This window comes from Colius striatus, chromosome 20 (genome assembly GCF_028858725.1).
Source record: "Colius striatus isolate bColStr4 chromosome 20, bColStr4.1.hap1, whole genome shotgun sequence".
Taxonomy (NCBI): Eukaryota; Metazoa; Chordata; class Aves; order Coliiformes; family Coliidae; genus Colius; species Colius striatus.
The window spans coordinates 4,340,110-4,354,433 of record NC_084778.1 but is presented as its reverse complement, the minus strand read 5'-3'; the positions used below and the strand labels follow the sequence as shown (position 1 = coordinate 4,354,433).

Below are 14,324 nucleotides of genomic sequence, written 5' to 3'. Positions count from 1 at the left end.
ACTGGCTTATAAAAATGTCCTATGTAAGATAATCTTTTGCTTAGGACTAACTTACATTGCTTTTTCTCCACTGATTTCAATGAATTGACCATGGATTTAAAAGGGATTTGAAAGAACTTAGCAGGCTCAAGTTCAGAAAGCATTTACACAGGTGCTTAGCAGTGTGCAGGAGAGGCGCCACTGAAGTTATTCATGTGATTCAGTACTGTTTTGCTTAAGCCTGGACTTCTGATCTTAAGGCTGAGTAGACATATGCTTAGGCACTGACTCATGGCCAGGAAACAGAGTTCAACTCATTCTCTTACAACAAGCATATTTCCTTACAACCAGGAACTCCTTTGTTGTCTAAAGGAGGGGGATATGCTCAAAGCAACAGATAAGAATCTGATAATTTGGGCTCTGATCTTGACTAGGCCACGAAAGATCCAGGAAAGATGCCTCCTATAGTCATAAGCCCACATGAATGAGTGCAAAGGCCTACTGAAATGTTGAGTATTGCTGACTTTGCAACAGAAATCCAGATCACTAGTAAAATCTTAGTATGAACCAAGAAATGAAACCACTGAAAGCTGCTTCACTTACTTTTTAACATAAAGGGAGAGGATCTTATCTCTTGCACTTGCCTTTTACAGAAGCGGAACAGCTTTTCAAATCTCATTTCTGTCTCCACATGGGTTCTATAGAAATCCTTACAGTCTGGGTTTCTTGCACCTCATTCTTGTGTCCTGTTGAGAGTGTTGTGAGTTGTTCTCGAGCCCCATATTCTGAAGCAAAAAGAAATGCTTATGTTCCATGACAGATGCTCTGGAGAAGTAAAGCCTGCAACACAACATGTGTATGAAAGAAGCAGCAGTAGCAGCAAAGATGAATGCAGTATGATTTCTGATGTTTTATTCAGTGCTTTGGCATTTTAAAGTTCTAAGACAGGTCTTGTGGTTCTAGTTTCATCTGTGGAGATGGCAGAATCTTTGAAAAGTTATTCCTGATATCTGGGTTTTACAAAAGCACCAACAGTCAGTAGCCAAGCAATCCTCACAGCTGTCTTCCTGGGGGATAACAGTTTGTGCCACATCTTCTCTGATGCAGAATAATCCTGCATTTTTACTCCAAATTTCTTAACCTATTTAAGTTTCTACAATGAGAAAATAGAGTATCTGTTAAACCTTGTTCATCTCAATGTATCAGGCATCAAGATTTTCAGAAGGCAGTTCACACAGCCTGTTTTTTGTAGTCTGAAAGAATGCTACACAAAAACAATCCTGTCCTCTTGAGCATGTAACAGGTGAGTTTTCTTCAGTCCTGGGCCTGGCACACTCTTTTTTTTGCTCATTCTTTTACTCCCAAAGTGGTGAATGATGTCTCCTTCACAGAAGGCGGAGTGAATTGACCACCATATAGCGTGAGAGCAGGATGTAGATGTGTCGAAACCAGAGGAGCTGGCTGCGATGGCACCGCATGGCTCTCTAGATGGGAAAATAGTTGAGAAAGCATTACAAGAACCTTCCAGACCTAACATGAGGGCAGCTTCCTAGGCCTCCTCTGAGGCTGCCTGCAGACTTACAGGACAGCCTGTTTCCAGTGAGCAGGAAAGAAGGAGTAGGGGGTAGAGGGCTGCCTTCGCTATGGGGCCAAAGGGCAGGGAGAAGCCTATCTGCCCCTGTCACTTGCAGTGTGCTGCCTAGTGTTTAGAGTGGTCCTGATAAAAAGAACATTATCAGCTGCAGATTGGTGCTGTGACAGTTTCTTTGTCACATATAACTTCTTCTGACTATGTGATCTCACGCCTGGGTATTCACATGCTGGGGAAGCAGAAACCTGATAGGTGTTCTGCTTCCGATCATACGTTGCCAACTGAAACTTTATTTATAGTGCACTGGCTCAGAAAGGTCACATTTCAGAAACAAAACCCACAAGGGAATAATGCCACCTCTATCAGAGCAGTTTCTATATGTAACTCTATCTTTTAGCAGCCTCAAAAGCAGGAAAGTTCTGTAATTTATAGATTAACAGGAATATCTCCTTTGAAATACATCCTACATCCTGGACACAGTAACAGTCAGTGCATTGTGACTACTGAAGATCTCTGAAGTGCAAATCTGCTCAGTCCTATCCTGCTGTCCACACAGCTCATGAAGCAACCTGTCTGGTCCATTCACGTTTTACAAATCACTGAAAATCGTTCATTAGTGACATTTATAATTCATGTATATCATTATTTATGAAGTACACTGGTACTTCATAAATACCAACAGTACACATAACACTTCTGAATAAAGACTTCACAATGACAATGAGCTATTCAAACAGGTTAAGCAGGTACCACACAGCTCACCCTGGCTTGTTCAGTCTCCTCTTCTGTGAGTATGAAGAGTGCATCTCTGGGCAGGAGGCAGGAGATGGGTATGTCCAGGATGGAGATGTACTTCCGGAAGAGATTCACTGATTCAAGCACCAGCACATGGCACCCTAGACAGAGAAAGAGGACAGAGATTTCCAAACAACACTATTCTTGTAAGGTGTTCATCTCCCCAGGCTCGGCAGGTCTTTGCAGAATTTCCTCTGTTGCTGGCCACAGAATACTGTGAATACCAGAGGGTTTGTTTGTGGGTTTTTTTGGTTACAATTTAAATTACTCCTGCACAGTTAGACTCACAGGAAAGAGCACAGATGGCTCTCTGAATGCTGGCACTATATCAGAGAATGAAAATCTGAAACATCAGTCTCTGGTTCAGCTATAAAAATGAAATTTTCTCTTTTTACTCCAATTTTTACCTACAGAAAAAAAAAATATTTACAAGATTCAGAAATGGCTGCATCAAATATTAACTCAGGCAAGCAGTTACACTTTAACAGAGTTCCAGAATTGATTGCTCAGATGTTTGTGATAAAGAGGATGAAGGTGACATGTATAAAGATTCCACTGGTGTGCATTTTTTTTCTGTTTAAAGAGACCCTTGAACTTAAAACTTAATTGCTATTTTTTTTTTTACCATGGCTAAATTGTCTTCACTGATGAGCTCAGAGCTACTGATTGTCACCTTAAGAGTCTGTACCTCTCAAGGGAGCTGCTTTGGGATTTCTTAGGGCTTGGAAGCTGCTGAGATTATGCTCCACATTTCAGACATTGTATTGAAGTTCAACAGAAGAGGCCAAAGTCACCACATAGGTGGTCAGATACGCAATTAGATTTGCAACAAGATTTCCTTCAGTGTGTCCTTAAACAGTGAAATGATACAAAGGAAACAAAGAACAATGCTGAATTGCTACAAAGGCTGCCAAATGGACCTTTTTAGTGTGTGAAGCCTGTGCTCACATCTAATATTGCTTAAGCTGTTATGTCCTGAACACAAAAGTAAACAAGTGGTGCTCAAATACCTCTTGGCCCTAAAATGTTGGTAGGACTTGTGTCTTCCTAAAGGAGACGATTCTCCAGGACAGGGGCAGAAGAAAATATCTTCTTCTAAAGGAGATACCCACATGAGGTGGGTTTCTGTGAGAGAGCTGAAGATACCTCTGCTAGGAGTCCTCTGTGCAGATCTGTTCATGCTCAGGAATCTCATCCCACAAGGATGTGAACAGCTTCTACCAAGCACGATAGCTCATTTCACTGCAAAGAAGGCTCTTGTTTTTATTCCAGCCAAAGCCTCCAATGGCAGGACACGGCAGCCCTGATGGACTCCTTCCAGCACATCTCCAGGATCTTTCAATTCCTTTCTTTCTTCTCCTTCCTTCAAGAGAAGGATGTACAATTTGTTCCATCCTTTCAATAGCCTTTTCCACTCTAAAAGCAAAACTGGTGACTATTTCAGTATGACAGAGGGCTCCTGGACTACGACCCCCTTCCGTACCTGTTTCTGCATTGATCCTGGGACATGACTCCCCAGCAGGGTGGACAGAGCACTCAAAGGAGTTATTTTCTCCTGTTATGGGCAGCAATGGGCAGGGTTAGAAGCCTAAAGGGAAGTCACAGCTGTGCCAAGAACCAAAGGAAAAGCCCTTCTGAACCTCCTGGCCCTTGGCTGCAGGCCCGGCCTGCCCGGAGCTGCCGGGAGATGGCGGTGTCCGCCAGCCGCGGAGCCCCGCCGCTTCCCTTCCCCGGGCCGCCCTGGGTAGGATCCCTTTTGGCACCCCGCTGCCTCGAAGGCCCTCCTGTCTTAGCTATGTCCGTACTATGTCCCTGCTCGTGTCCTCCTGCAGCCTCAGCCATCCAATCCTTGCAAGGTCATTGTGCCGTCCCTGCAGAGCAGCAGCTGTGCAATGCCATCTGGAAGGAGCGTGGGCTCCCTGCAGTCAGCCCCTGGGACGTGCGGGAATGCAGGCAGCTGTGTGAGCAGCGTGGCCTGGCCACTTCCTGCTGCCAGCCTGAGCCGTCTCGCTCACAGTCCACCTTGACAAGTGACAGAGCAGTTGCTGTTTGGCTGCCATAAGGTTTGTTATTGCAAAGGATGCTCTGCAGTGACAAGTGTTACAGTTGCACACAGAAATGCCCTGACAGTTCTTTTATTCCCACTAAAGACTATTCTTGGTTCCAAGTAGTAAACTTGGAAGCAACCTTGTGATGAGTAGGGGAACCACTGCCCCTCCTTTTCTGCAGAGATCCTCTGGGCTACTTTGCAGGCCCAATCTGGTGCTGGGTAGATTCAGAGACAAAAATGAGTACAGTGTTGCACTACAGCACAGCAGAGGAAAGGAACAGATATGGATCCCCTTGCTCTCCTAGTCAGCATTCCCATCAACATCTGTTTGCTTTTCAGTACTTACCAGAGAGGACTTGGGGACAAATATGGGACAAAGGGTCTTTCCTTTCCTGGGTGGTTAATGGACCCTGCAACTGCCACCTGAATTCCTACCTGCAATGATGGGAAGAGAGGCCTAGTGCAGGATTTACCCATCAACTTCTGATGCTTGGGCTGCTCTGTGAACAAAGTGTGCTCTCTCTTTTCTCATATATTTTCTCTAAGAAATATTAATTAATACAGCAACTATGTCCTTTTGCTCTACAAAGCTCAGCAATAAAGACTCAAACCAACTGCAAGTGGTTTAAATATTGATCAGCCTGACCTCCTGGGCTTCCATCGGTCAGATCAGGCAAAGCAATGGCATTCAAGCATCACAAAATGAAGAGCACTGCAAGAGTCTCCCGTGTTAGTGATATGACAAGGATCTCCACATGCTGACAGCAAAGGCTGCTCTGCATGGGAACTTGAGATGAAGTGAAACAGCAAAAGAATGCACAGTCTAGGGAGAGATGGAAGAGTATTCAGAGAAACAGGCTGCTACCTGCCAGGCAGGGTAAAAGAAATGCTGCCATTGATGAGTCTACTCCTCTGACACCAGCAGGTGAAGCTTTTCAGAGCCTGTTGTGACTGTGACCTGGGCAGGATGGGATTAACAGTGTAACACAACCTCTCTAGACTGGCAGAAAGGCCAAGATCAATATAGCTAGTGGATTAGCCCTAGAATAGACGTGCATGAAGCCTGCAGCCCATTCGGCTTGGCTTTCTACTTCCAAATCACTTATGCAGCAAGTATGCCTAGAATGAGAAGATTATTAGCAGAAATATGTGTGCTCTAGGCTTGCACTGCTCCTGACAGAACTCAGCACACCAATTCTTTTGGAAGAGCACTGGCTCATCCACCAGTAGAGGTGGATGCAGATCCAGCCACTTTCTTGGTTTCTTGAAACAAGCCTATCTGTAAGCTTGTGCCTGGGCTGGAGAACTCAATCACAGATTATAAAAAGTCTGTTGTGTTTATGCTGGCTAAAGGCATTAGAAAGCAAAGCAGGATATTTAGGGTGCTCATTTGCATATCACTGAGGCAATGCAAGGCTTAGCTGGCTTTTGCATTTACAGAGATTTTCTGTGGATCCCCTGATCACATGGGCTTACATAGGTTCACCCACAAATAGTTCCCACCTACCGAGGAGCAGCACATTTCCATGGCCTGAACATGCCTTTCAGCTCTATCCAGATAGCCTCGATCCCAGCATCACTCTTGTTTCACTAAGCCCCTCTGATGCACAGCCCTGCATGCCTGCCAGATCAAATTATAAATACTGGGAATTTCAATGAGACTGGAACTATATTTGGAAAGGCTTAGTGTAAGCAGCAGCATGGGAGCTCCCCGTTCCTTTGGTGTTTGTAGGTCATGTCAGATGTGATGTAATCAGAGCAGCAAGGCTTTCACATCGCTTCAGGAGTCTGCTTGGGAGAAATGGAAATGTTGTCTACACATGAGTCTGTTTCAAACCTGAACCAATCTGAGGCACAGCCCATCTTCAGGACCACAGTGTATCTAACAAACCTGCTGGAGCAGCACACAGAGGTGATGTGGTCTAGATAAGGCCTGACATCTGGCAGTGACATCCACCACTGCAGTTCCTTTTTCTTTCCCTGTACTACACACAGAGCTCTTTGCTGCATCCCAAAGCGGAACAAAGAAAAGGGCCTAGGAAATAAGTTGGCATCAATACTCCTCTTTCATAGATGAGGGAATTGAAGGGACCAGAGTCAGAACTGAGTTAGAGGGCATTCTGCCATCTTGGCTCATGTTCTTTCCATCAGATCGTGGTCTTCAACTTGCTGCTGGCAGGGAATTAAAACTGATTTGCTGTGACACATTCAAGTCCTACAATGAATTGGGAATTAGCATTAAAGAAACAGTCCAGATGACTGCTGAGGGAACAGGAGGTGGACTGGGTGGGCCTGGTTGAGTCACCGTCTGGCTGTCCAAGCAGCCAACAGCTTTGTGCTTAAACTAGCTCCTCAGTTTCTCCTGGAGTCAAGCACTGTTTGCTAGAGATAGGAGCAGCAGATGCACTCTGGGACAGCAGCTAGGAAAGGGGGTCAGGAGAAACCTGCTTCTGTACTTTGCTCTTTCTTTTCCCTACTTGTACTAAGAGTTTCTGAGATACATGCTCATTTACAGGTGAAAGAAGACACCCCAATAATTTGTTGTGCCAGTGAAGGTTTCACATACCCTTCCCATACTGACCACATTTGAATGGAAGCTTAGATTGGTAGATGAAACCATTTTTGGCTGAGCTGGTTATGGTTTATGAGGCCCTTGTCACAAAAAAAATCAAGCAGGCTCATAAGGAAGATGTGACCAAAACCTCTGGGACTGAGCTGAAAGACCTGGAAACAGCACTCATATTCACACAGGACAGCAGGAGGCATAGGCCAGACACTGAATCACACCACTGAGATAGCACAACCCCAAAGGACAGAAGCAACTGTGGAGAAGCCTGAGCTGGTTAAAAAATGTAAGGAGATAAAAGGGAAAGGAAGAGTTCAGCTTTGGGTTTCATTTGCATTGCAAACAGAGGTGAGTTAGGCAGATGCAACCCCAAACAGAACACTCATGTAAAGGACTGCCCAATGCCTGCAGGAGCATGGATGCCTAATGTGACATACCTTTAGGTAATTTCCCCTCCGAATGCAGGTACCTGTGAATGAAGACATACATGGGAGTAAACACTCAAGGAAGTTAGACAAATCCTGACTTTACAGATATAAACTCTGTATGCTGAATCAATCCTTTCTTCTTAATACATACACACAGATTTACAATGGATAATCTTATAAGCAAGTTCAGGAGCTGAGGCTGGAGGCACACGTCAGGCAGTGTTAAGCCTCATTCCCCACACAATTCTGCCATTACTTTCCTCATCCTGGCTGCTGGGACACAGCACAAATAAAGTCCACAAAGCCACCTTGCTATCAAATTTCTTATGTTGCACTAAGGGAAATTGCAAGAGCTTGCCAAAGGCTATTCACCTCTGAGAGCACTGGCTCTTTAAAGCCTCATGTCTGCTGACCAAGGACATTGCCTTAGTGATGGTACTTCCATCAGGAAGTGTAAGCAAGTGATCCTGATCTGGTGAAAGCATCAGAGGGTATTAGCTTCAATTCCTTTTTAATTCTCTTGTTTTTCCTGCTCTAGACTGTGGTTCATGGCTTCAGAGCACTTATGCTCACATCAGTGTTTGCATCACCTCCAGATTTGGCCCATTGCAGGTCCCCAGCAGATGGCACTCAGAGCTGTCCCACACCCAGGCCTGCTCTTCCATAAGACAAAAAAACCCATCCAAACAATGGAACATTTGCCAAAAGGGAAAGGAGATTAAAAAAAGAAAAGTTATTTAACCCTGTGTAATATTTAAAGAGATTTTTATCATCTTATAGTGGTGTATTTACAAAGGACAATGTGACAGTTCATGTGTAAATCAACCAGGATAAAACATACATTATATGTAAACTGCTATGTTTCTCCAGGCACTTTCAAACTAGGATTACCTCTGGCTATTGGTTAAGTTCAAGGAAAAGGATTAGCTACACAGATGTAGACAAAATAGGAAGCACGGAGTAATGAATACCCAAAGCAACTCAAAGCAAAAGTCAAGCCAGAAATGCAGGTCATGGCAGAACTCAAACAGCAATTAGAAGACATATGCCTTAAATAAATTCTCCTGCCAATGGTCTCCTCTACTCCAATGCCAAAGATCTGCAAGAGACACCATCTTCTAATGAACAATGGCCTTCTAATATTGACTTGGCCACTTTCTACCCCATCACTCAAGTCCTACTGTTCTAACAAAGTTGTGAAATGTTGCCTTGTGAGCATTACCAGCAATTTTGGGGGTGTGGGAAGAAGGTTTAAATATCCACACTAATGTCTGCTCTGCTCCTCTGACAGAGATTTCTTCCCCCACAACTAGAGCATGGCCACTCAAAGAAGTGATTCAGCACTTGCTGAAGCTAGCAGGGTGGGAACTTTTAAAAACACACTTGGAGAGATAAAGCAGTGAGTAATTGTACATTTTGGTGAACTATGTGAAGTTAAGTGTTCTGGGTGTGCTGCTCTGCCACAGAGGGACCTTCAAAACACTAACTGACAGCAAATTAAAGGATGTGAACAGCTGCTCTAAAAGGGATCTAACAATAACCATTCTGGGCCTCTAGAAACAGAAGCAAGGAGAGATCCAGTTAATATGGAAACATCTCAGCAGGAGCAGAGAGCATCTTCAGCAGCAAATTAAGGAGCTAGTGCTTGTATAAAGGTTCAGGGAGTATTTTGGTTACTGAAAGGTCCTCAAGGCTGCTGTCAGGCAGACCCGACACTGATGTGGAAGAACAGGCATGAAGAATTTGATTCTCTCCTCATCCTTTTTGTCCTGAGCCAAATGCTTCAGTACTCAGCCTCAGCACAGAGCTGTGGGAATGGGCTCCACCCAGCTGTAACACAGCCTCGCTCATTTGGATTTCTCAGGCAAGAGATCGCAACGAACTCTGGTTGCAGAGAGAGGGGGAGAGAAGGAAACACAAAGCTCTACCTCCTGCACACGTTCATAAAATTAGCCAATCCTCTCCCAAATCAACCTTCTCACTCCCATCTCCACCCTGCTGGAGCTGTCTCCATGGGACTCTTCCAAGTAGGGGAGAGGTTGTAGCTCTCTCTGTTGTTGCCATTTTGGGAATGTTGTTTTATAGATTGGACTTGCTGTGGTTTGGGTGAAATGAAAGAGTTTGGCATAAAATCTCAAAAAGTCAAACACAAACAGGCTCTTTTTCAGGACTTTTTTTCCATGTTTTTTTCTTCTTTCTGAAGAAACATTTATAAATTCTTTTTAAACATCCAGTGATCTCAGGTGGCTTGTTCCCACCCAGCAAGTGCCAGAGGCCAGCTGATTACAGGGCACCTCTCACAGCACCCTCTTTATTATGTCTGTGGTTCAGATCTGCATTTAAAGGAAACTGAGACTCTCTGCAATGAAGAACTTGCAAAAGGCTGTTAGATGTCTGATGGCACATTTCTGCACAGCAAAGACTCAGTACTGGCTTCTCCCTTCAAGGAGCAGCTGCTTTGAAAGCTATTGCTGTCTGTAGCTAACAGCTATATCTGCTCAGCAGAGAAACTGAAATGGTCCAACAACCATCATCCTGCAAATGGCAGGATTGCACTAGCTCCCAAACTCCCTGTCTTTGTTCAGTCATCCTCAAGTCAAGACACCAACAAAGTGTGGGGACTAGCTCCTAACAAGCACTGAAACCTTCCCACGACAGCAAGAAGGAACAAGTCAAGATGGAGCTGAAACCTCAGTCTTGGGGAGCATAGAACTCCTTGGGGGTAGAAGGAGTGACATCCTGATGGGTGGATTACAGCTTTGGTGATGTTCTGTTTGATGAGAAATCGTTCACTGAAATCATTGACTTCACTCTCCAAATAGTCTCCTGTGCCAAATGCAAAACCCTTCACTGAACTGACTCTACTGGCTGCTGTAGAGCACTGGGGAAACACAATTTTGAGGAGCATGGCAAAGAATGGATGTCTTAAAGATGCATTGGGGCTCTATTTAGGACCTTAACCTCTAATCTGACCAATTAATCTGATGAAACAGATGTGAAGGAGGAAGAACAGACAGTCTCCTAGGAATCACAGAGATATTAGAAGGATATACTTGCCAGATGTTGAATGTTTGCTATCTGGAAAGCTTCCTCCCTCCCTAACCAGACTTTCTGGCTTCATTTCCATGCACCCTGAGCTACACCATGTAGCAACATGCAGTTTGTAAAACACTGTTCAGGCACTCGGTACTCACGTGTATTGCACGGGCAAAAGATGGTTCTGCCAGGCAGAAAATCAAGGTGTCATGATTCAGAGACCTTCCAGTCGACAGAGCTGCTCCGTGGCTCTGTGCTTTGGTCCCTGCACTGTCTGGGAGAAGAATGTGCAGTGTCACTGCTCCACTCACACTGTTAGCAGTGTAGTGACGCTGGGGAGGACATTCCTTGAGGCTGTTTCTTTGGAAAATGAACTTCTTTGGGGAGGAATCCCTGCAATGCTGGTGCCCTGTGCTCAACTTTATCCTAGCAGCTCTCAACAGTATTATGGAAGGGCACTGGGATGAATGAAGATAGTCAAGTTAAAGAGGGAGGGAGCAGGGATGAAGGAATGAGATAAAATCTGGGACAATATACCCACCTATGGGATATATGCTAGGCACGGGGCAGAGTCCTCTGAGAGGAAGGGACAGAGTCTCAAAGGGTACTCAGAAGAGGACAACTCTGCCTTGACCTTATGGGGGCAGTCTGGGTGCAATTACAGCCGCTACTCATAAGATCCCCCCAGGATACTGAAGATTAATAGAACACACCACCAGAAGTGAGCTGGACTATAAAATGACAGGTTGATACTGGACCCTGTTATTTCTTCAGTGCTCTCCTTTATTTTGCAAGGTAACCTGAAACTCCAACAGGGGCTAGAGAATCACAAACCACACACACATCAGTGACACAGGAAATCCTTTTCCAAGACAGAGGAAATAATAACCAGTTTTGAAAAGAGGATTTTCAGGGAAAAGGCAAAGGGAAATACAAAGCAACACCCTGCTTTAAAAATATAAATGATGCCACTCATTTGAAAGGCACAGCCTAGAGCTGCTGAAAAGGAGAAATCAGAGTTCCATTCTAGCACCACACTGTAAGGTGGCATCAAATAAAAATGGTAGATGGGATACCATTCACTATCATCAAGCTAATCACTAAAAAATCAGCTTCCTCCCAGCTCAACACATCCTTAAAGACCTGGCCTTGGAAATTCAATACAGGCAGAACTGTGCTTTGTTGGGATGTAATGCAGTTGATGGCTTTTGAGTACCCACTGAGTCTGTGGGACATGGCTGGACAATGCACTGTTCATTGTTCCAATATACTTATTTGAAACTGGCATTTAATCAATCCCAGTCTTCCAAGGAGCCTCAGTGCAACTCTTCTGCACAATGCTACATCCTATGGCATTCATAAATGGGGCATTCAGTAGTCAGGCTGTGATATGGAAGTGCAACAAGGTATCAGTGGCACTCAGTCTGCATCATAATCAACTCAAGGGCCATAAAGCATTAAGCTCCTAAATATTACCTCTGCACAGCTTCATTTACAACCTACCACTGAGTTGGCAAATGTTGAGAAACAACCTGCAGGACTGAGAGGTGTTTTTCCAATTGGAATTGATGAGAATAGGCTCAACTAATGATTCCTTGATGTAGCTTTTTATATGGCATCATTGATATAAGGTTTATGGATGTGGTTGCTATAACAACATAATGCAGAGCAGTTAAATATAGCAGCTCCTATTTTCCACTCAGTTTGCTCTGCCCTAAGCAGACAAGGACTATTCTTTTCAGTTCTAGCTGGGATGAAATGGATTTGATAGCTCACTGAAGAAAAGAAATGGTACAGTTGTCCCTCCCCCCTCACAAAGACCATTCCTCTCCACCCTAAGCAAGCAAGCAAACAACAAAACCAAGCCCCCCATTTGCTGGGCTACTGGGCAAGAGGTCTTGTTTAAAATCAAAATGTACAATGACTCATGCAAGGCTAAACCACCTCAATATTACATGTGACCTCAGTGCAAACACTGTAATTTCAAAGTGCAGAGAAGAGAGGTTCTCAAATATTCCTGTCACGTAGTATTTACCATGCCTATTGCCAGAGTGCCTGGGGACTGGCCAAATGCTGGGAGGGGCATAAAGTGACCTTGACATCACACAAGACCTGCTCTTCCTTGTGGATGTGTGGAAAGGATCCAGCCTCTCTTGGCCACAGAGAAAACTCCTGTTCTGAGGATAACAGAGAATGATGTTGTCAAAACAAGGTGACAGGGAAAGATGCAGAGCTACAGAGGATTGCTTCTAATCCTCCCTTCTTTGCTACAGTGGGATATTCTTGGGTTTGGGTTGGGTGGGTTTTTTTTCCGTCTGGAAGCCAGAATTTAAATACTTCCAGAGGAGACTGAAATCAAATAGCCATTTGTGTTTCTCTCTCATCCTGTTTTTTCTCATTTTTGCCTTGTAGAAGAATAAACCCACCCTCAAACCTTGGCATTTCACAGCTCCTCCCAGATCTGAAGTCTAGACACATAGCAGCAGCTGGACTCCCTGCAAGCTGTCAGGAGGAAGGTTTGCTGCAAGGGTAAAGGCACATTTCTTCTGAACAGTTCCTGCTCCTTTGAATATAACCTCTATTCCAGACTCTAGGAGGAATATTTATGCCCCTAGAAGATAATACTGAGCATCTGCTCAGTTATGACCATTTCCTGAACTGTTTTGTTCCTTGAAGCTGTTCAATAATTTGCACCTCCTGAAGGGAGGAGTTGGGGGATGGGTCCCACAGCTTATTCTACCCCTGCTCTTGCAGAAAGTGTTTCCTCTCTAGTCTCTGTGTGCCAGTGGACACAAGTCTATCTCCCACAGACTAGGAGCATGCCAAAGAGCTGCACCAGTCGTCTGCTTCATCCTTTCCACTTAGAGCCACTGTGGAGGCAGAAACCTGCAGACCTTGTTTAAAGGTGGTTAATAAATACATTACACATGATACCTGGAGGGAAGAGTTCATTTGCCTTTTTCTTGCCATGTAGCACTGTGGCCCCAGGGGCAGCAACGGCTGCTTTGCAAAGCCCTCCTGGCAGCAGGGCCGTCAGAAGCCTCAGTGTATGCTCCCAGCACTGCCTGTACCAGCCAATATGTGAGAACTCATCAGGGCATTGAAAATCAGGAGTGATACAGTCACGCTCTACTTCCTCCGTGACACAAACTGAAAAATAATGAGGGCAAGCAAGCCACTAAAAATAAAATTAACCTTTCAGTGGCCACAGTGTCACTCCTACCACGTGCAGGTGACTGGGCCACCATGCTTATTTCTGCTGATTCAGGACTGGAAGAGAGACAAGATACAAACCAGCTCTTAGTTAATGAAAGTTGCTTATACTCTGGTGTCCCTGTCAGCATGTATCTCATCACTCCAGGACAATGTTTTGCTGTAGGCTAAGAACTAATGCAAAGGTCTGAGTTCAAGGGGCTTGCAGATAATGAATACTTTCTAGTAACATACTGTGAGACAAGAAGAGGGTTAACACCCCCACTGCACACACAGGAAATCTAAAGCACAAAGGTGGGAAAGTGATTTCTGCACAACCACAAAACGAGACAACAGTAGAGCTGGGAACTAAATCAAGAGTTTTACTTAACTTTCTCATATATAATTCAGCTGCCACCTTGTTTTCCCTGTATCCCTGCAGGATGTAGGAGGACACCTAACAATCTGCCCTCCATTTGTATTTGCAAGCTGTACAGCACTGACTGGGCAAACAGAGGTGCAGGCAGCTGGAACCTCTCTAGACTCTCTGTGTCAATGATGTGAGAGCGTCGGTCATCAACCTCTGTTCCCCACTCCCTCCTCAAATAACACTGTGCCGGAAAGCATTCCCTGCTTAGCCCAAACAAATACACTGTTTGCTTTAACTCCCCCCCTTCTTCCTTCTCT

The 14,324-nt window shown here is 44.7% G+C and overlaps 1 protein-coding gene across 1 annotated transcript in view; it reads right to left on the bottom strand.

Moving 5' to 3' along the window:
- Nucleotides 1-626: 626 nt before the first annotated feature.
- PIGL (phosphatidylinositol glycan anchor biosynthesis class L) overlaps nucleotides 627-14,324 on the bottom strand; it is a 58,333-nt gene continuing 44,635 nt past the window's right edge. Inside the window, exons 5-7 of the mRNA XM_062012516.1 lie at nucleotides 7,419-7,450; nucleotides 2,333-2,466; nucleotides 627-1,463 (exon numbers count right to left, since the gene is read on the bottom strand). Coding sequence (XP_061868500.1) covers nucleotides 1,365-1,463; nucleotides 2,333-2,466; nucleotides 7,419-7,450 — 265 coding nt within the window. The 3' untranslated portion in view covers nucleotides 627-1,364. The remainder of the gene's footprint in view (nucleotides 1,464-2,332; nucleotides 2,467-7,418; nucleotides 7,451-14,324) is intronic.